The sequence below is a fragment of the Rhagoletis pomonella genome, unplaced genomic scaffold (genome assembly GCF_013731165.1).
Source record: "Rhagoletis pomonella isolate Grant_MI unplaced genomic scaffold, Rhpom_1.0 Rhpom_scaffold_00002, whole genome shotgun sequence".
Classification (NCBI taxonomy): Eukaryota; Metazoa; Arthropoda; class Insecta; order Diptera; family Tephritidae; genus Rhagoletis; species Rhagoletis pomonella.
In genome coordinates this window covers 17,709,173-17,729,219 of record NW_023458556.1, presented here as the reverse complement: position 1 = coordinate 17,729,219, position 20,047 = coordinate 17,709,173, and the positions used below count along the sequence as shown (strand labels likewise).

Below are 20,047 nucleotides of genomic sequence, written 5' to 3'. Positions count from 1 at the left end.
TTTTTTTTTTGTTACTAGGGTGGCAAGTGTTCTACAATCTGTTGCTTAATGACAATTATGTATAGGCAAATGATAAGTATAAACCACATAACTCATATTTCGCAATAAATTTCAAGGAAAAATGTACAAACAAAAATGCTTTAAACTACATAACTTGTGTTAGATGTTTATAAGACATTTATGCGACAGACTGTCTTTGATATAAGGGCCGTCTTAATCAACTATTCCGTTTTATACACTACTCCACTTACTACAAACTTAAAAGCTAATTTTTTTGTCATTCTAATTTTTCGACATACATATGTATGTATGTATGTATGTACATATCGCTCATTTACTTCAAAAATGTCCAAACTCAACAAAAGCGAAATTTACATATCGCTAGCTTAGAGTGAAAAGTTGCTAAGTCCACTCTTTATGAAGACTCATATTTTAATACAAGAGGCTAGCGATATGTATACTCCCATAGTAAAAATGAACCCATATTTTGTTCAAGTGAGATACTGGTAACAGCTGTGAAATTTTTATACAGCTTCGAAGTAGACGAAGCGGTAATTTCTGCATACTCAACTCAAAATTTATATTTTCTGGAATTATGACACTATTGTAGTAAATGAGCAATATGTAGAGTTTACTCTAAATTATAACTGAGTCACTTTGTTCTTATTTTAATTTGCTCCATTTTCCAGACAAAGCCGGTATTATTTTAGTTTCTTTTTTTACCGTGAAAACATAATAACGGAATTCTCGCAGTCTTGCAAAGCCCTTGCACGGTGCACGGATAAACCTACAAGACTGCCAGGCTGTCCCATAGGAAAACCGGTTTTTACCGCGCAATCCGTGCAAGACTCCGATAATACTGCTATTATCAAAAGGATACTTTGCTGGTTTCTTTATTTTTCATTCTTTACAGCTTATTAGCTCTTATTTATACTTTTATTACCTTCTGCTGTGCATCTGTGTACGTTTAGAATCTAAATACACACACATACACGACTTTGATTTAGTTCGTTTTCCTTATGATATTTCAATTTGCTTAGTTTTAGATTGTGTTGATCATTTAAAATAGATTCTGTTGCGCTGCCGTTAAATGCTAAATTATAACATACATAAGTTTTTCATTTTGATCATCAAATAACGTTCAACAAAAGCAAAAAGTTCATATTAATACGTTCATTAATTTTTTTTCTTCTTATGAAAAAACACTGTATGTATATGTATACTTAAACTAATTGAATATTTTATTATTTCTACTAATAAATAATATTTAAATCAAAAACACATACACATATTTATCATAATTTACATACATCAGATTGGAAAATCCTTTAGAAAATTAAGTATATATATAATGTACAAATTATATTAAATAAGTTCTCCACGGATTTATTGAATTAGCAATTTCATTTAAATTACGCTTAAAATGCGTATATGGAAAACCGGCGTGGGGTGGAAGCTATCTCTCCTTGATAGGATTAAAAAGATGTCAAAAATATTTTTGTATGTCAAAAAATATGTTTTTTGTATTTGCCTTCCTTTTGATTTATTTATAGTGCTTATCATATAAAACAAACTAAAAAATCGTTTAAGCGTCACAGCACCAAATTTTTAATCTGTAAAACTGTAAATAAACGGGATTTTTTTAGCAAAATATGTACTCTGTTTTCATATGAAAATGTATGTATGAATGCCATATATCGTAAGGAAATTTAATTACCTTATGAAGTTGTGAAATTTTGGACCTTATGAATAAAATCTAAGCAATTGCTTTTTCTAAAAATTTTAGACCTTTTACTTTAATTTTTTTTGAATAAATAGAGTGGAAGTTTTAAGAAAAAGCAATTGCTTAGTTTTTATTCATAAGACTCAATATGTAAGTCCATAATAATAATAATAGTTTGACGTTAACAGAGAAGGATCTGCAGACTCAAAGCAGAAATACACTAAGAGGTTTGCCATTGCCTGCCGAGTAGCGACCGCTGTTAGAAATACACTTTTTCTATTCTAGATGTAGCTCGGATCAGAGATCGAACCCAGGTCCTAAAGGAGTGGTAGTACGCAGCGCTAACCACTCAGCCTCAGCTGCCGTCTTCTATACCATTATATCAAATTGAAATACCAATTTTCGAAATCTAAAAACTCCTCGAAAAGTTTGCCGATTTTCATGACTTTTTTTTAACGTAACTTAATTCGTCTGAGTTCCTTTTTTTGCTTTTAATTATTTTAATATCATTAAAATAGCATGATATTATGAAAATAATAAAATTTCTAGCGAATTTCCGACTTTTTCAATGGCTACAGTCAACTGAAAACAGTTGTGAACGGCAATAGCAATAAATAGTTGAGAGGTCTCAGATACAACTCAACTAATTTAGAGGTAGAGTAGAGGGGCCTGGTATGCTACACCCCAAGCAACTTTAAATAAAAACCTGTATATTGCATTTATCAAATTATCAAAACGCGAGTGCTTTTCATTTAATATCAAACGCAGAGGAAAGCCAACGCGTTGTTAGGTTGTAACAATGTTAGTTTTGAGTTCGATTGCTGCCCATTTACAGTAGCTACACACGACGAGCATATCCGCGCACATGTGCGCCAACATGCTGGCTGTCGTTTGCTACAAACGGCGAGCGGCTCATAAGTGATTTTGTACTCAAAGCGTAAACATGGAAAGGAAAGACGCGGATGATGCAATTGAAATACTTATGACTTAGGGTTTTTTATGTATGTGTTACTTAAATTTATTTATATTTTACTTATATGTATGTACATACATATACATATAGTAATTTAGCCTCATTTATCAAAAATTCAATTAACGCACATGGCTTGGATGCATTTATCCGCGATGTGCACACTGCAAGCATCAACACAAAATGAGGTTGTTGTTTTTGTTTCCAATGCGATGCTCGCAAACCACGCTACAAACGACGAGCATGCTCGCTGAAAATCAAAATTTTTTGATTTTTGGCGAGCATGCGCGCAAACCGCCCTACAAACGACGAGCATGACCCGCAAGCCGCGCATGTGCGCGGATATGCTCGTCGTGTGTAGCTACTGTAACACACATTTCTCATCTCTAGTGGCCTACGAGCGTTAATAAAGCACGTGTTGTCAAATGCTCCCTCTATACAAACCAAGGCACATTAAACAGGTAGTATCAGTAGAGCAAAAACAACATTTGCGTGTATTTTGTTGTTGCTTCTGGTATCGAAAGTGTCAAAAACTGTTCTGAATTTTTTCTTCTAAATCAAAGAGTGCCATCTGAAATACAAAAAATTATAAAAAATAAAAAAAATAAAAAATTGAAATTGGAAAAAATAAAAATTGTTGCAACTTTCTTTCCTAGTAAATTTGTTTGCTTCTCGAAGCATTGATCCATCCTTTACAAGGGCCAGTAATCAGCGGTTGTGCTGCTGAGTTGGGCGAACGTTCCAAAAGCTGCTATTCAATCGCTTTTTTTGTATGGAAAAAGGTTTCACATGCAAATGGATTTTAACAATTCAGAATTTTTGTTAGAAAAAATTAAAAATATTTGACATTTTCGAGACCAAATAATTTGAAAATAAATCAAATCAGCTGCTCTACTGATACTACCTGTTCAATGTACCTTGATACAAACATAGAGCCCTATTTCACCTCATTCAAAAGCAACTTTGATTTCTATTATCTACTGACTATTGAGCCTCGATACTAGTCTAGAGCAGTAGTTTACCTCAGAAATTTCAGACACCGAAAAATGCAGTATTGACTTCCCACCAGACCATTTTGTTAGGTGCTCCTAATGTTATTCATGCCAGCATATATGCTTTTGTTAGTTTGAATAGACATGGAAGTTTTTATGCTTCACAGATGAAAAGTGAGGTGGAAAGCATGATAAAAATATATATACATATATATGTTTTTATCATGGTGGAAAGTATTAAAAACTTGCACGGCCTACTGGGTTCGCTCTGAAACACACACATAGAAAAATATCTTTCTAACGCAACTCTATATCGTATATTTACGTAAATAAATAACCGGTCTGAAAGGACTAGGGTATTTTTGCGTGTTAGTCTGCTTAGAGCGTCTGAAAAGTCAAGGATGGCGCATTCAGACATACATATATCATATGTATTAAGATTAGGGTGGCCCAAAAAGTAAAGTCGGAAATTTATTGGTCTCTCCCTCTGGGATTGTTCTATGCCGAAAAAATATACCCCTATTTTTTATTTTAAAAACAAAAGATTGTCGTAGGCGCAATTTTGACTATTTTTAGTTCTAGATGCAGTTATATGTTTTGAAATAAGGTCTTTCGATTGGTGTTATCAGCTTTTAGATATCTCCTTTAGTTTCCGAGATATTGACTACAATTTTTTGAATAATTTAGTAAAAATTTAGTTAGTGGAACAGTCGTATTAAACTAATCAATATCTTAAAAATGGCGTTCTCCATTTTTGGATATCTCGTTTAATTTCCGAGATATTGAGTAAAAAGTGTCGTTAATTTAGTGGACAATGTGTGGACAAATGACGCTTACTACAAAATTTTACTAGAGAAGATTCTTCATAAACTCAAAATTAATAAAAAATAAACGTTAAAAATTAAATAATTTAAGAATTTTGTGAACTAGTAACATTTTTAGAGACTTTGGAGAAAATCTATCTTCGCGTTTTTGAGAAATTGCTTTCCAAACTTCAGTCGCGATTTCCCACAACCTGCCGAAATTAACTTACGACAATCTTTTACCCAGTCGACGATTTGCACCCGTTGCATTTTCAGGAATTTTTTCCCGCCATTGCTATGAAAAAAATGGTTAACAAAACAATTAGGTATTATTATAATAATAATTATCTATTGGGAGTCTTCTGAAGAGAAACAGAGCTTTTCGATTGAAAAATATTGATTTCCAAGAATTATATAGCATTTCTACGAAGACAACTTTGAGCGCTTTGGTCGACCTCTCAAATATTTTTTGATTTCAAAATAACAAAATTGTGGTATATTTTTTCGGTATAGTACAATCCTAGTGGCTGAGAGCTTTAAAATTACGACCTTACTTTTCCACATGGGACCGCCCTAATGTACATACATATTGCTCACTAACTAAAATGCTGTCATTAACTCAAAAAACCTTTTTTATTTTTTGTTTTATATTGTGTAGAAGTATTGTGTTAAGATCTTTTGTAGTAAGAACAAAATAATCATTTCTTTTTTCTGTACATTGTGAGCAATTTGAAAGCTTTAAGCGCGTCTCCTTAAAACTACTGGTATTTTTTTGAGTTATGACAGTCTTGTAGTATCTAAATGAGCGATATGTACTTACTTATCTAATTTTATTTATTTTTGTACCCACCTGCTACCATAAACGATGCAAATGTAAATTTCTTGACAAAACCGAACGCACGTCCTTTGTAAACCTCAACGCATCCAACATTGGAAGTAGTGATAGCAACGCAACATCCATTGGGTCAGAGAACCAACTCTTGATTGGTATCGCGTTGTTGGGAAAACAACGGTATGCACCAGGGGAGTTGTCAATTATGAAAATCTAAGAAAACAAAAATAACTGATAAGTAAATACATATACATACATATATGTACACATGTATGTATTTACTCTATTCAAATCACTGCAGATAGCAGATAAATCTTTGGTGTAAGAGCTAAAATCAGGCGTACAATGCTGACGGTAATAGCGGCGACGCAAAATGTTGCGTCCGTTGTCCAGTTTATCAGCAACCGCTGCTCCATATATTTCCATACTGGCTGTAAATATAACTAAGTCATACCATTGTGAAACCTAGAGAGAACAATATAAAGATGAAATGAAAATATTCAAATATAATTCATATTATTTAAAATAGTATTTACCACATCCAAAAAATAATCCACATGCGGGCGTTTATGAACGAAGAAACGTACCGGATGGTGATCAATTATTACTTTGACCGTGAAGTCATGTGGTGTGCCCGGCTTGACGGTATTTCGCGACATAGCGCTATGATGTGAGTGAATAAGTGTTTCATCTAAATCCAGTACAAGTGTTTTCCGTTGTACAATTCCAAGCCGATGCCTTGACACCGGCGACAGTGGAAATAGTTCATATTTGACTGGCTGATATTGTACAATCTAAGGAAAATGCATTTAAACGTATTACATTTTAGTTGATGAACACATATAACAGTAAAGTTGGCTTCCGACATGGGGAATGTGAAAACTACAAATGAAATTAATATGAAACCCCTTTGAATCTTATAGAATCAAATGTTTGGAAAATACTATGCAGCACTTCGATAGTTCATTATCCATAACAGAGATTGACATGGAAAGCCAATTTTAGACCAAACCCATACTTATGTACGTGGAAAGTTACACCTGGCGCTCATTCGACAAAATTGTTGACTAATCCCCGGGCGGAACTAATTTATCATCTCATTGCGAGTTGGTTATTTTTTGGAAAAAAATTGATTGTTAAAATCTCTTTATTTAAAATAGTAGGTCATATAAAATCCCTTACAAATATACAAAAATGAACACCTATTAAAATGCACTGGCCTAATGATGCGCTTCTCAACACCCCTAAAAGGAATCGTTGCGATTACATGTTCTGTCTGAGACAAGTGAATGAGCCGGCTTTACAATACCTGTTTATTAATTTTATGAACCTCCCATGTATCTATATATGTAGTTATAATGAATTAAATTTAAAAATAATTATACATATACCTAATTAGGAACTTTGTGTAAAACTAATAGCCTGTAACAATATGTATTGATGTATTGCTAAAGACTTAGTAACTACTTAAATTAATATTTATTCAAGTTAATTTAAAATCCTTAAAAAAATAACTTACCGAGCGAACTTGTCTGTTGAACATAAAACAGATGCATGTCCACACTCTTGACAGAAGTACCGATAGAGCGCTGAAGTTCATTTGTACGAAAGAAAACATTGGCACACGACGTCGAGGGCGTCTTACCAATTAATAACATACGCTTACAAAAAGTTAATAGTAGCTGCAATGAAGAACGTAGTGCGATTTTTCTCAATTGATTGTAATTCATTCATTTTATTTTTCGCTTATATAGTAAGAAGGAATATTTCGTATAGGAGTCCATTATAAAAACTTATTCGGAAAAGCGCGGCAATGATGCCTCCAGACGAGCAACAACAAAATCAATAAACGACTGCACCAATTTTTCTTGCGACGAATTCTGAGTGAAGTATTAAATAAGACGGTGATTTTTACCTCAATAATGCAATTGATGTTTCCTTAAAATTAAATAACAAAACGGATTTAAATTTGCTTTTCACCAGTGTTTGTATAATTTTTATATTTTTCCGCTTTGTTTTTTCCCAATCTCTTTCAGATACTTCCCAATTTCCGAATTTTATATGTATGTAAGTAGACGCGCAAGCCCGAACTATGGTCGACCAACGTGAACAGAATTTAAACAAATATGTATATTTCACAATCCTACATTTTTTAAGTAAAAAATTTTGTTAAATTAATTATAAATACTAATAAACCTTTACTTACTGACAAAGTTTTTCGCGAACGTCATAATTATGTAAATAAAAGTAAAAAGCAATGGAAAGAAAATGCGCTCTTGGCTTTTGGCCAAAATAGTAACGATCAGCGCAAATTTGATCATGTGAACAGCTCAACTTGTATGTATGTTGAAAAAACTGCACCAAGCATAAAATTCAAACTTCAAAACACTTTTTAATTCTGAATATTCTCGGGCCTGTAGTTAATAAAAGTTTTGAGCAAACAAATACAACCATCAAAACATTGGCAACCCTAAATATTTGCACATTCCCAATTTGCGGTACGCCACTCGCTTTACAACAATCCGCTCGTTTCAACTCTTTCTTTCGCTTTATCTATCTGCCGTTGTTTTTTTTTGCTCGTTTCTATTTTCCTATTTCTTTGTTGCCTTCTTCGATTTTCCGATTTTATCACCGCGATTTACCTATTTTACATCCAGTTACACCACCAGCTTTCCACTTATTTAGTTAGATTTAGACAAGCTTTTGTTAACATTTAGAATAAATTGTCTGTTGCACGTTAATTTCAGAAAAAAACCCAACTCGATTTTCCATCAACCGCTTCAGCCTCGACTACCTTTACGCTCTAGAGATGTCGAAAAAACATCGATGCATCGAAAATATCGATGTTTTGCTTCGATGCATCGGAAACTTCCCACAAGGTGTATCACAAGGCGAATTCATATTACAACAAACATCATTTTGAGCAAAGCGAAACTATACAACAAAGCGAATTTATACAAGTTGGTGTTGAAAAATCAGCTGATTTCTTCGCTTTACATGTATTTTGTTTTTGCTTTTGAGGGGGGGGGGGGGCGGTCAAATCAGTAAAAGCAAAAAACATGTAAAGCGAAGAAATCAGCTGATTTTACAATTAAATTCGCCTTCAACACCACATTGTATAAATTTGCTTTGGTTATTGTTGTCTTGTCTCAAATTAGCCCTGTTCGCGTACGCACTATCCAGTAAAATCCGGTGCTAATTTTACTGGTTTTCATTGGATGGCGTTTTCGTACGCAAAAACTTGCAAGAAACTAGCAAAAGAGAGGAAATTGAGAGAGCAGAAATGATAGCTGAACTTGTAAGTTTCTCTTGATTTTTACGGGATAAATTTTTACTAGGAACTATTCGCTATTGAGAAAAACAGCTGGTGGCAGATGCTTAATGCAATTCACATTGCCTAAAGAATTGTTTGTGGTTCTTTTAAAGTTGCAATTGACAAAATAAAAGTATTTACATGTATAGTAAGATGGGAAATACTATATTTCTTAGAAAACTGCGTCGGAAAATAAATTAATCAGCTGTTCATAAAACTTGCACCTTCTTGCTGGTTTCTCTCATTGAGAGTAAATATTGGCTTACTCTCCGAAATTTGGTTACTGGCAAAGAACGTAGATAACCAAGAATGATAGAATACAAGATTGCGCCCATCAGAGAGGATTTTTGAGAATACTTTTGAGTGACGTCACACTGGTGCAATTGCGAGAGAGAAATGCCAAAACGTGAGCAAGAATGGGAGAAGAAAAAATGTTGCAAGAAAAACGTAAATAAGTTGCACAAGTGTGACGTAATACAAACAACGATTCTGTCAAATTCACTGAGAGAGGAATAGCGGTACCGTGATGGTTCTTTGGTTACTGGCAAGTTACTGGATGTTTTTTTGCTGGAAAATACGAAAACACAACTATTGTCTTATGTAAACACAGCGTTATTAAATACGCCTTGAATGCACCTCTGTAACGCCCGGCGAATTCAGCTAGCAGGCAACGTCAACTGAGATTTTAGTTTTCTCAAGCGTCATTTTGGTTGCGAAAAATGTGGATTTAATTTTTTTACACGATGTTTCATTTTAGAGCCGTTTCAAATAATTATATAAATGTATACAAGTGTTAAATTTGTGAAAGTAGTTTCTTAAACTGAGTCATACCAAGTGACTAAAACTTAACCGATATCGGCTGGTATTGGAAAAGTCGGAGTATCGAACCAAGTATATGTAGAGCAAAATAATTACTTAAAACACACAAGGCCGATAAAGTTCTGACTGAAAAAATTGTCTGCAAGAAACGCAATTTACCTTCGGCTATAAAAGCCGAAACCTTCATTTTTTTCCTCCCCGTTAATTAAAAACCGCTAAAATTGTGGAAAAACAGGAGAAAACTCCCAAGCGGAAGAAGAAGGCTGCAGCCAGTAAAATGTCTGCAGTTTATTCGCCGCAACCACCGCAGCAGACGGCGCCCCCGGGCGGCGTGCTGCAACCGCCGCAGCCGCAAACGCCAACGTCGATGCAGCAGCAACAACAACCAGGTGTAGGTCCCGGTGTAGGGGGAGTCGGTGGCGTTGGCATGGGCGGGCCATCCGGGGTACCAATGGGATCAGGGGGCCCAATGCAGCGAGGACCTTCCATGGTTGGAGGTGGCGGTGGACCAGTTGGACCACCCTCCTCTGTGACAAGTGGAGGCATGATGGGCGGTGTTGCCCCTCCGCCATCGTCACAACGAGGTGGAATGCCACCATCGCCTAGTCCAGCACAAATTCAAAAAATACTTGATGACAATTGTGGTCTTATTCAGACAATTCAAGATTTCCAAACTATGGGCAAGGCGCAGGAGTGCATGACATATCACATGGCATTACATAGAAATCTCGTTTATTTGGCGCAACTTGCTGATCCGACAATGAACATTGCCCAAATATTGCCGGTAAGTTTTACTTCCAAATACATATGCATATTTATATTGTTCCAACTTTTCTATATGTGAATCGTTGGAACTTCTGTAGCATCCACACGTACTTCAACAACAGGCCGCTCAACACCAAGGCCCACATAGCATGATGGGTGGGCCTCAGCCCCCACAACAGGGTGGACCTCCAACTGGGGGAAATCAACCACAAATAGGAGGTATGCCACCAATGACACATGGCGATGGAAACGTGCAGTCTCCATCTGGAGCACAAATGCCCTACGGCAATCAACCTCCGCAATCGCATCCTGGTATGCCACCTAATTCGCAACAACCCCAGCAAGGTCCACCTCAACAAGGTATTAATTCTCCACAAACTGGACAGCAGCAATCTCAACAACAAGCCGGGGCATACCGTGGCACTTCGACACCTCAATCTACCAATCAGCAACCCCCACCTGTCTCAGGTGTAGGATCAAGTAAGCGTAAAGTCTGTAACAACAAAACCAATAAGTTTCTTAACTTGAATAATATTTTTAGATCAACAACGTTCAAATATTCAACCTGGGCAGCAGCCTGGCCAAGGACCACAACAACAGCAACAACCTCCAACACCCCAGCAGCAACAACAAGGTCCACCACCACAGTCACAATATCGTGGCGGTTATCAACAACAACAACACGGTCATTACCCTGGATATCCTCCACAAAGCCAACCATCGTACCAACCACAAAGTGGCTATGCCTACGGACCACCCACTCAAGGTTATGGACCGCCACCGCCAAATGCACAGGGCGGCTATCATCATGCAGGTATGCCTCCGACATCTTCAACAGTTGCCGGTCCCCCCGGTCAACACGGTTATGCCAATGCTGGCGGTCAGCAAGGTCCACCAGGTGCCTATCCTCCGCCTCCGCCCAATCAACAAGTTCCACCAGGCCAGCAACCACCGCCTTCGCAAATGTATGGCCCACCAACTGGTGGACAAGGGCCACCACCACCGCCGAACCAATATGGTCCACCTCAAGGAGGAGGTAACGCCCCTCCACCAATGGCCTATAGTGGTTATGGTGCTCCTCCGCCTAGTAGTTATGGCCAAACGTCAAACGCTTTGCCTGGTGGTTATGGACCGCCTCCACAAAGCCCTGCTCAATCTCCATATCCACCACAGTCTCCATATCAGCAGAGTGGTGCACCAGGTGGATATCCAGGTCAGACGTCACAACAGCCTCAGACACCACAGGGAACGAGCGGCGGCTACAGTACTTCACCAAGTCCCGGCCAAACACCTCCATCACCATCAAATCAACAAGCACAAAACGCGGGCAATCCGAATGGACCAAATGCACCCCCTGTAAGTGTGCAATCCACGTCTCCTTCGACATCGTCTGGGAATATTGGTGTCAATAGTGGTCCGCCCAATCAACAAGCACCACCTACTCAACAGCAACAGCAGCAACAACAACAGCAGCAATACGCTACGCAACAACCATCAGTTTCAGGCGGTCCGCCACAGCCACATGGCTCTACAGCCCAACAACAACAACAACCTGTTTACTCTGCAGGAACGCCTTCCGCAGGTCCATCGCCATACGGAGCACCAACACAACAACAGCCGCCTGGGCCAAGTGGACCCCCTACGGGACCACCAAATACCACAGCACCGCCAAATGGTACGCCACCAATGCCCAATCAACAATATCAACCGCCACCAACTGCACAACCTTATGGTGCGCCGCCACCACAAGCATACGGGCCACCACCACCTGGCGGAGGATACCCTGGTCACGGCTATCATCAGCCGCAAGGCGGATACGGTGCTATACCTCAGGGACAATATCCACCCTCGCAGAGTTATCAAGGATATCGACCCACCGGTGGACAAATGCCGCCGCCAGGTGCACCACAAGGCCCGCCAACTAACGCATATTCATACTACGGCAATCAGCCACCACAGTAATATATGTACATACATAAAGTAAAAGAAATGTACGACTACAGAACTACGACTAACTACAGAATTCATTCAATGACTACATAAATAAATAACCATGCTAATATTACAGCGCAATGAGTTGGTAAGCTCAATTGGGATCAAACACATTGACTTTATACTCAATGCCAAAAGCCATTAGCGCAGAGAGAAGGAATATACATAATTGGTGCAAGTTAAAAATGGTTCGAATATAAAAGAACGGCTATGGTGAAATGATTAGAATATTTGGTAAATCGGGAGAAATTCAAGTTCAATTTGTCCATGTGGATATAAAGGTTCCAAAACAATTTTTAAACTTGTGGCAAATGACTAAGCTACGAAATTGAAAAATGCTCATTTCCCGAACTTAAAAGATCGCACCCTTGGCAGCGAATTAATTTTAATTTTATTAGTAGGACAACTTTTTGAATATACCCTTTTATTAAGTTTCGGCACACTAGTCGTCTTTTCACACGGTCTAAGCAGACTAATGCCGAATTTCCGCTGGGCATTGAAATGACAAAAAATTTATGAAACCGGTTATGTACTTGTGTACATATATGGTATATATGTAGTTGTGTACGATTTTTCTATCTGTGTTCATACCGCATATATCGGCGGCTGAAATTTCTGAGGTAAAATACTGCTCCCTTCCATTTTACACACATGGAAAGTCGGTTTCAGACGGTGTGAAAAGATTAGTGTGTCGAGGCTCATTGACTATTTTATGCCTGTATATCGAGCTCTTACCGCGATTTTGATGTTGATCAGTGTTTTGAAAAAAAGATTTCGATAAGGCCTAAAGGAGTTAAACCAACTGGATTTAGAACCCGCTAAAAATGCTAATGAAAATAATATCTATTTATTTATAAATATATATATATGTACATATCGTTACCCTAATTCATAAAGGCCCTCCTAACCAACACTTTTTTCGAAAATGATTTTTTCAAGGAATTTGTTATGATGTGTTGAAATACACCTTCAATAAAAATTTTGCTGTTTATGATGCTCTTTTTATGTTTTTGCTTCTCCTGTAAAATAAAAAAAAAAATGTTGGTTAGGGCTTTTGTGAATTATGGTAACGAAATATAAATAATGTTTTCATTTTAAGGGAGGACTTGGCGAAATTTTTGTCTAACTGTAATTTTTTTATTTTGTTAGTTACATCAAAATTGTGGTAAGGACTTTATATCTGCTAAATTATGAAATGTTAAAACGAAAACTAATGTTTATTGTTTCGCGCGTCAAACATAAAAAAAAAGAAATTCCTAATACTATAATATCTTTATTAAAATTAAGTGTAAAGATTTTACAACAAACGTAAGTCGAAATACAATGAAAAGCATGTAATAATGTTTTAATCAAACGTATCTTAATCTAAAGAAATAAAATTATGCATCCTCATCTAATATTGACTACGGAAAATTGTATCCATTTATTAAAACAGTTAAATATGAACCTGTCTTGATAGATATCAGATATTGTAGTTTACATTTGGTTGACAAGCCGCCGGGCAAACAATTTTTTTTTTTTTTTATAACATTTAATATCACCACTATCTTAATAAAACCGTTTATGTGTATTCGTCACATTTATACAAAATCAAAAAGAGTTTTTCTTGCTTACATTATTTAAGTATTTTATAGGTCTTAAGCAGGGATAACACGATTGGTACATTTGGCAGTCACAGAGTGGTATTGTCTAGGAATTGTTAACGATAATGCGTTCAGGGCAATAACATCTTTCCAAACAACACCACTTTGTAACAGTTAAAATGGACAAATCTGTACACATCGTGTGATCCCTGCTTACGCTGACTCCGAGAGGAGATTGTGGGCCTGTTGGAAACACGTAATAAAAGGGGCATTACTGCTGCACTGTTGTAACTGCCCAACTTACAATACGATGCCAGAAAGTCACACCGAAGGTGATACTTTAATAATTCGCGCAACAATGCGGTTGTGATTGCAACTCGAACAATACTTCTCATGTTTTATGGCAGAATACACTCGGAGGTTTGTCATTGTTTGCCGAGGGGCGACCGCATTAGAACTTTTTTTTATTTTTTTTTGTGGTGGTCGGAAACTGGACTCTAAGCCAGGCACCGATGGATGGTAGCGCCCACTTCTAACCACTACACCACAGCGGCCGCCCGGTTTTAATAAACCAACTTAAAATATTGGGTAACATTACCCATTTAAAATGAGATATTTATTATTTTGTTAAAAGGCTCTTTATAAGAACCATCATTATTTCACCTTAGTTTTGAAAAATAAGCCAAAACCCAGACGAGATCACCAACGTCATGGCGTGGGCCACCTAGCGGATTAACTCGTATTTCATGTTGCATTGTGTTCGGGTTCTGAGCTACGTTTGAAATTGCAAATCTTATGGGGAAGTTGGTTGGAAATTGGATGCAAGATTTGGCCCTAAAAAATACTTACATACATACATACAAAGCAAGTAAAACTACTTATTAGTTAATACAAATAAATACACACCCCTTTATTACTAAATGATTGATTAACTAAATTATGGTGTTTGGATGTTTACATAGATACTAAATAGTTTTATATCCTCATAGGCTATTGTAAGCATTTTTTGCTGGTATATCGCCATTCATTCAAATTTTTGATGCAATATTTGAGCATTCGAGTGTCCAAATAGCATCTCATCTTGTTCTTCTATTTGTGAAGTGCCGTTGTCCGTTTCCTTTTGCTTCCGTTTGAATAACTTCTGCCATACTTTGCCTATCAGTGACTGTGGTGGCGCATCTTTATGCTCCACAACTATACGCTTTGTAGCAACGCTATGGATTGGCCCAAAAGCCAAAGCAACAACTGTACAAGCTAGACAAATGACGTTGTATGGCATACTAAAATCGGGTGTCGGTAATGATAATATAAGCGATTCTGTGCGAATTTCCAGAAAATATGACGGTCGCGATGCATTGAATGAGTCAGCAAAAAGGTATTTATCCACAGGAATGGTAGAGTAGTTGCGACCAATCGGTAGCTGAGTAGTGATTATTGCCGATCCTAGGTAGTGTCCATGATTCGCATCGGGTGGATATTCAAGCCATTTTAGGAAAATATAATCAAAATCAAAAGAAACTTGCACTGTACTCCTTGGCGGTATTTCAAAAACCAATTCCAAGTGATAGGGACGCACTCGCTGTACACCAGGTATGTAGTGCATTACAAGTGGTCGTATTCTGTAGTCCGCACCGTTTTCCTTTTGAACAACTAGATTAAGCGTGTGCATATAGGATGGTACAAACCATGGTATGTTTTCTTGCAGCACGATAGGCAGCTTAGAATAGTGCTTATTTGTTACTTGCGTCACTATTTGGCCTCTCTCCTGACCATGTCCAAGTATGTAGCGATGTGCGTATATCGGAGGTGAAGGAGTTATGAGAATAGCTGGATTGCTTTTGCGACTTATCCAGGCGATATTAAATAGTTTATCTGCATCTAGACGTTGAATATCATAAACTCCATAAGAAGTAGTGGTACCCCCACGCTTCGATGTCAAATTATGCATTGGGGTTGGTGTTAAATCGTAAGGTTGATCATCCAGATTTACATAAATTTTACTACTTTTAGACAGTGAACAGTACCCATTCAAACCCTGGCCAAAGAGACGTCGTAGCGAAAAATCTCCATTCGTGCCTAATAGTTTCGGGTCGTATACCAGATTGGCTGTTTCTGTGAATTCTAAAATACAGTTTTTATTATACGATTCACATATCGTTCTCATTTTAATGCCCAAGGAGTGATAATTTGTATTGTGCACGGAACCGGAATTGAGTAAAGAGGCGAAACCCTGTTTACTATTACAAGGTAATAATTTTTTCCACGGTGTTAGATTCTCGGTACAAACGATTTCTCGCGGCAAACTTGCATATCGTATATATTGTGGTATATTTACCTTTCTGCCGATAACGAATTGAGGGCGGAAACTAAACTTTGGCTCTACACTATTGGTTTTGTCAATGAAATTCAGAGAAGCGCACAGAATACCGGAAAACGTGCTGGCCAGCTTTGTCCACTGATCATCCACTTCGCTTGTTGTCAGATTTTCTCCCGCAAACCATGCCCACATTTCTGCACCTGGTGCAGCGTCCACCACAGGAAAACCAAAAGTTTCATACCTCCAAAGTCCCTGAGTTAGACCGATATGCAGTTCCTTAACATCGTAAAGCAGCAATGTTTCAGCAATCGGGCGAGGTATAAGCTGTGTGTTGTGTACTAAAAGAAAAAAATTAGCTTCAAATTGTAGATTGGTGTAAGATGTACCTACAATTTTCCCTATCTCCATAATGCCAACGAGTGGTGAACTGAAAAAATGTGTTTACATATCCATTTGCCATAGGTCGTACATAGAGCTCCTCATGAAATTCACTAGACTCTTTCACGGCTCCAATAGGCGAAGCAAGTAGAGGGATAAGGTAAATAATACTGAAGCCTCGCAACATCTCGACGAGATTTTTAACATATGCGCTACACGTAAAATTAAACAAGAATATCCATCCTTGAAAATATAAAACAATTGGAATGCCGGCTGATTAGGAATGCTAACGATACATCGATGTACCGGCAAAAAACATCGATGTTTTTAACGCATAACTACCGATGCATCGATGTTATTTTTGTCGAAATCGAAACGTTGGGAAATATTTTTTAAGATAATTCTCTAGTGTAGGGTAACAACCCCTAAAAAAGGTCCGGAAAAGTCGGGAGGGGTACCAAACGACGCGTTTCGGCCCCCTATTAACAACCTGGGGGGGGAGGGTTAATATTATTAACCATTTAAAAGTTATAAACAAAAAACTTTTGTTAAATTTCGTTGTTTTCTATGAGCAATTACCACGTCAAAAATCCACTAAATAACCAGTTTACACTTTTAAAACACTATTAAAACGTCTACGGTTATAATTTTATGCAAACCAAATCATTTATTCACTTTTATTTTATATATTTCGTTAATAAAACAGAGTAAACAAACATTGCGCCTGCCAAAATTATTATAACCTCAAATCGCTGGTATTGCCACTTTATTTCACATTTCATTTGCGCTATTATACTCAGTTTACACTACACACTTCTTCTTTTTTTACTTTCACCTAAATAAGATATTCTAACCAAAATATAATAGCAAATTTCGCTATACCAAGGTAGCGCTACTTTTATGGTTTACAGTTATTTTAGCTGTAATTAAAAGTAAGCGTCACGGAGTGCAAAAAGTGCGATTTTTTATTAAAAATTTTCAATATTTATCGAAGTATTGATTTTTAAGGCCCGTTTACATACAACTTTGGCGTTGCGTTGGCGTTGGCGTTGGTTTGACAGAACGCACGTTAAAAGTATGCTTGCTACAATGAACGCTTGGCGGCGAATCCTTGGGCCACTAAATTAACATATTAACGACAGATAAATTAATATTTCATATCAATAATTGCATTAAAAACGATATTTCTTGCCCGCACTTGATTAAAAAGGAAAAATATTTCACATAATTTTATTTATTCGCAACAGCTGACGAGCGACGCACGCGAAAAGTTGAGAGTTGGCCATCTTTTTGCTTTGTGTTGGCGTGAGCGTTGTCGAATTTTGGCTATGTGGACGGCTGCATTTGAATTCATGTATTCATAGTCAGCTGTTGAAGCGACGCCAACGCCAACGCAACGCCAAAGTTCTATGTAAACGGGCCTTTATGGGAAAAGCGCCGCAGGCGAAAATTTTTAATAAAAAATCGCACGATATCTCAGAAATGGCGTTAGTTTTCGAGATATTCGAGTAAAAGCTTTAAATTTGCCAATATACATAAGTTTCTGCCATTCTCACCACTCAAAAGCAAAAACAAAGTACGTGTAATTTTTCAAAGAATTAAGGCGTATTGTGTGTGTTTCTCATGTGTTTCTTTGTATTAATATCTAGTCTGTTCCTTTGAACTTCGGACTAAAACCTGTGGAACTGTCAAACTACAATTTTACGCTCTCAAATGAGCGTAAAAGGAGAACAGATGCAGAAGTGCATAGGAACGCAAAAAGCACTATTTCCTGTAAAAAGTCAGACGGTTTGTTTACATGTCATTGGCACTACACTGATTTGGCTGAAATATCACTAAATAATTAATAAAATCTATACATATTTAAATATTTCGTTGTTTACTTCCATTTTATAACAAATATAAGGTTCTTTGCTTTCACCGCTTTCTGTGTTTGTTTGCACATGTAAATCAGCTGATCGTTTGACACTTTTCATGAACTTACAGGAAAAAAATCTCCGGACTAAATCCTGTAACTTCTGACTAGGAACAGTTGCTCAGTTACTCTCTCAAATGTGTTCCCACTTACAGGTTTTATGTCAATAGGAACGACTTCCTGTAAGTTCTGACTAAATCCTGTAAACCGGACTGCTATTGGAACAGACTAATCGCTAGCGCTTTTCATATATTGGTGTTGGCGCGGTAATTCCGGCTACGGCGTTAGCGCAATTGCGCCGTGCAGCGCAGTGTTAACCATGCCTGCTATAAAGCATCGTATCTCGCGATTTCTATGTATGTACAAATAAAAATAAATAAAAAAGCAAATCTAAAGCTCGTCGGCGATTTCAAGCATCCGTTGTTGGTTACCCCAGCAACGAGTACATGTGTGAGTGTCGGGTTGAATATCGGGTGCTTGAAGCTTGCCCGGCGACTCTCAAGCATAAAGCGTCAACACCATTTGCAATAAAATTTCGTAGTGGGCGGACGTAAACATGTCTTCATCGGATGACGATTTTTTGCTACTTGCCACTAAAATCTTTATCTTCCGCGAACTTGCTCATTTTACATATCACAACAAACTAACACACTAATGCTTGTCAACGCTTTGCGCCACTATCAAACAGACCGCTTGTCAAGCCGACAACAAGTACGTGTGACACGACGATCTCCGATTGCCTCGGTTGCTGGGGTAACCAACAACGGATGCTTGAAATCGCCGACGAGCTTAAAATTTCCGTGTAACAGTTTGTTCACCTAAATGCGTAGGCAAGTAGTTTGGTTATGGCAATCCGGTTACAGCAATCGATAAACATACATGTACATCACGGTGCAGCGGTATTCTATCATTCTTGCAAATGAACCTTTTATAAGTGTTGAGAGCGCATGTTTATTAAAATTATATTTAAATGCAAATTTTTACGACTAAACCAAGAAGAAATGCTTTACTTTTAATATTTATTATATATTTATATTCAAACGCTTATAAGCAGGGTGCCGTTTCGATCACATTACGCTTTTTTCAAGCGTTTTATTCCAGTAAACTTATAAAAAAAAACTGCTTTAACCCGTAGCTGGTATCGATGCTTCAAGTTACGTAGTTGGTCCCGAAAATTGAAAAAAAGCTAATAAATAGTAGTGGTATTCATCTAAACTGTCAACTTTATCAAGCAGATAATCTTATAAGTTTACGCACTCTGTTACATGAACGACCCACACTCTTTTCGTTTATACTTCCGACAATAGTCGTGTTTTCTTTGGTTATCGAGCTCAGTATAACTAACTTTATACTACTAGCACGAGGATAAAGAAATTATAGAAACTAACTCACTAAATGGGAAAAAATTATATTTACGCACATACAACATAAAGGCGATTAATTTGAACCAAGTTAGAAGAAACAATGGCAGAATGTCTGTTTATGTATGAATTCATTTGTCACGGCTACCAAACTTTGCAGCCAAATTATCAGTGAAACAAAACAAACAGAACGGATAATAATTGAACCAGATCTCTATCAGGATCATATCATTGTTGTTGAATTTGCGTGCAAAATTTCATTGCGGATCCAGATTATTGTCTAA

The 20,047-nt window shown here is 37.2% G+C and overlaps 3 protein-coding genes across 6 annotated transcripts; 1 reads left to right on the top strand and 2 right to left on the bottom strand.

The window, feature by feature from the left end:
* LOC118733188 (CTD nuclear envelope phosphatase 1 homolog) lies at positions 1–8,143 on the bottom strand. Of its 3 annotated transcripts, none has more exons than XM_036462476.1 (6): positions 7,963–8,143; positions 6,840–7,002; positions 5,857–6,114; positions 5,603–5,785; positions 5,339–5,533; positions 1–1,621 (listed from the first exon to the last, which is right to left on the bottom strand). In XM_036462476.1, exons 2-5 carry the CDS (start codon positions 6,936–6,938, stop codon positions 5,342–5,344), a joined length of 732 nt encoding a protein of 243 aa, XP_036318369.1. In that variant the 5' UTR covers positions 6,939–7,002; positions 7,963–8,143; the 3' UTR covers positions 1–1,621; positions 5,339–5,341. The 3 variants fall into 3 exon arrangements, with proteins under 3 accessions (XP_036318369.1, XP_036318370.1, XP_036318371.1); XM_036462477.1 differs by lacking the exon at positions 7,963–8,143 and adding an exon at positions 7,527–7,943; XM_036462478.1 differs by lacking the exon at positions 6,840–7,002.
* Positions 8,144–9,287: 1,144 nt separating this feature from the next.
* Positions 9,288–13,528, top strand: LOC118733186 (basic salivary proline-rich protein 2-like). 2 transcript variants are annotated; one of them, XM_036462475.1, is made up of 3 exons: positions 9,288–10,236; positions 10,340–10,697; positions 10,759–13,528. In XM_036462475.1, exons 1-3 carry the CDS (start codon positions 9,730–9,732, stop codon positions 12,177–12,179), a joined length of 2,286 nt encoding a protein of 761 aa, XP_036318368.1. In that variant the 5' UTR covers positions 9,288–9,729; the 3' UTR covers positions 12,180–13,528. The 2 variants fall into 2 exon arrangements, with proteins under 2 accessions (XP_036318368.1, XP_036318367.1); XM_036462474.1 differs by having other exon boundaries at positions 9,730–10,236; positions 10,316–10,697.
* Positions 13,529–14,673: 1,145 nt separating this feature from the next.
* LOC118733185 (GPI transamidase component PIG-T-like) lies at positions 14,674–16,791 on the bottom strand. Its single transcript, XM_036462473.1, has 2 exons — positions 16,500–16,791; positions 14,674–16,447 (listed from the first exon to the last, which is right to left on the bottom strand). The coding sequence occupies exons 1-2, from the start codon at positions 16,672–16,674 to the stop codon at positions 14,817–14,819; spliced, it is 1,806 nt and encodes a 601-aa protein (XP_036318366.1). The 5' UTR covers positions 16,675–16,791; the 3' UTR covers positions 14,674–14,816.
* Between the last annotated feature and the right edge of the window lie 3,256 nt (positions 16,792–20,047).

Bases quoted from the DNA above. Each gene is read 5' to 3' on its own strand.
- LOC118733188 (XM_036462476.1), bottom strand. From the start codon at position 6,938: ATGTTTTCTTTCGTACAAATGAACTTCAGCGCTCTATCGGTACTTCTG. The intron at 5,786-5,856 runs GTAAATACTATT...TGTTCTCTCTAG, and splicing joins TGGATTATTTTTTGGATGTG to GTTTCACAATGGTATGACTT. The intron at 5,534-5,602 runs GTAAATACATAC...TTGTTTTCTTAG, and splicing joins TCTGCAGTGATTTGAATAGA to ATTTTCATAATTGACAACTC.
- LOC118733186 (XM_036462474.1), top strand. From the start codon at position 9,730: ATGTCTGCAGTTTATTCGCCGCAACCACCGCAGCAGACGGCGCCCCCG. The intron at 10,237-10,315 runs GTAAGTTTTACT...GAACTTCTGTAG, and splicing joins ACATTGCCCAAATATTGCCG to CATCCACACGTACTTCAACA. The intron at 10,698-10,758 runs GTAAGCGTAAAG...TAATATTTTTAG, and splicing joins TGTCTCAGGTGTAGGATCAA to ATCAACAACGTTCAAATATT.
- LOC118733185 (XM_036462473.1), bottom strand. From the start codon at position 16,674: ATGTTGCGAGGCTTCAGTATTATTTACCTTATCCCTCTACTTGCTTCG. The intron at 16,448-16,499 runs GTAGGTACATCT...TTTTTCTTTTAG, and splicing joins TTATGGAGATAGGGAAAATT to TACACAACACACAGCTTATA.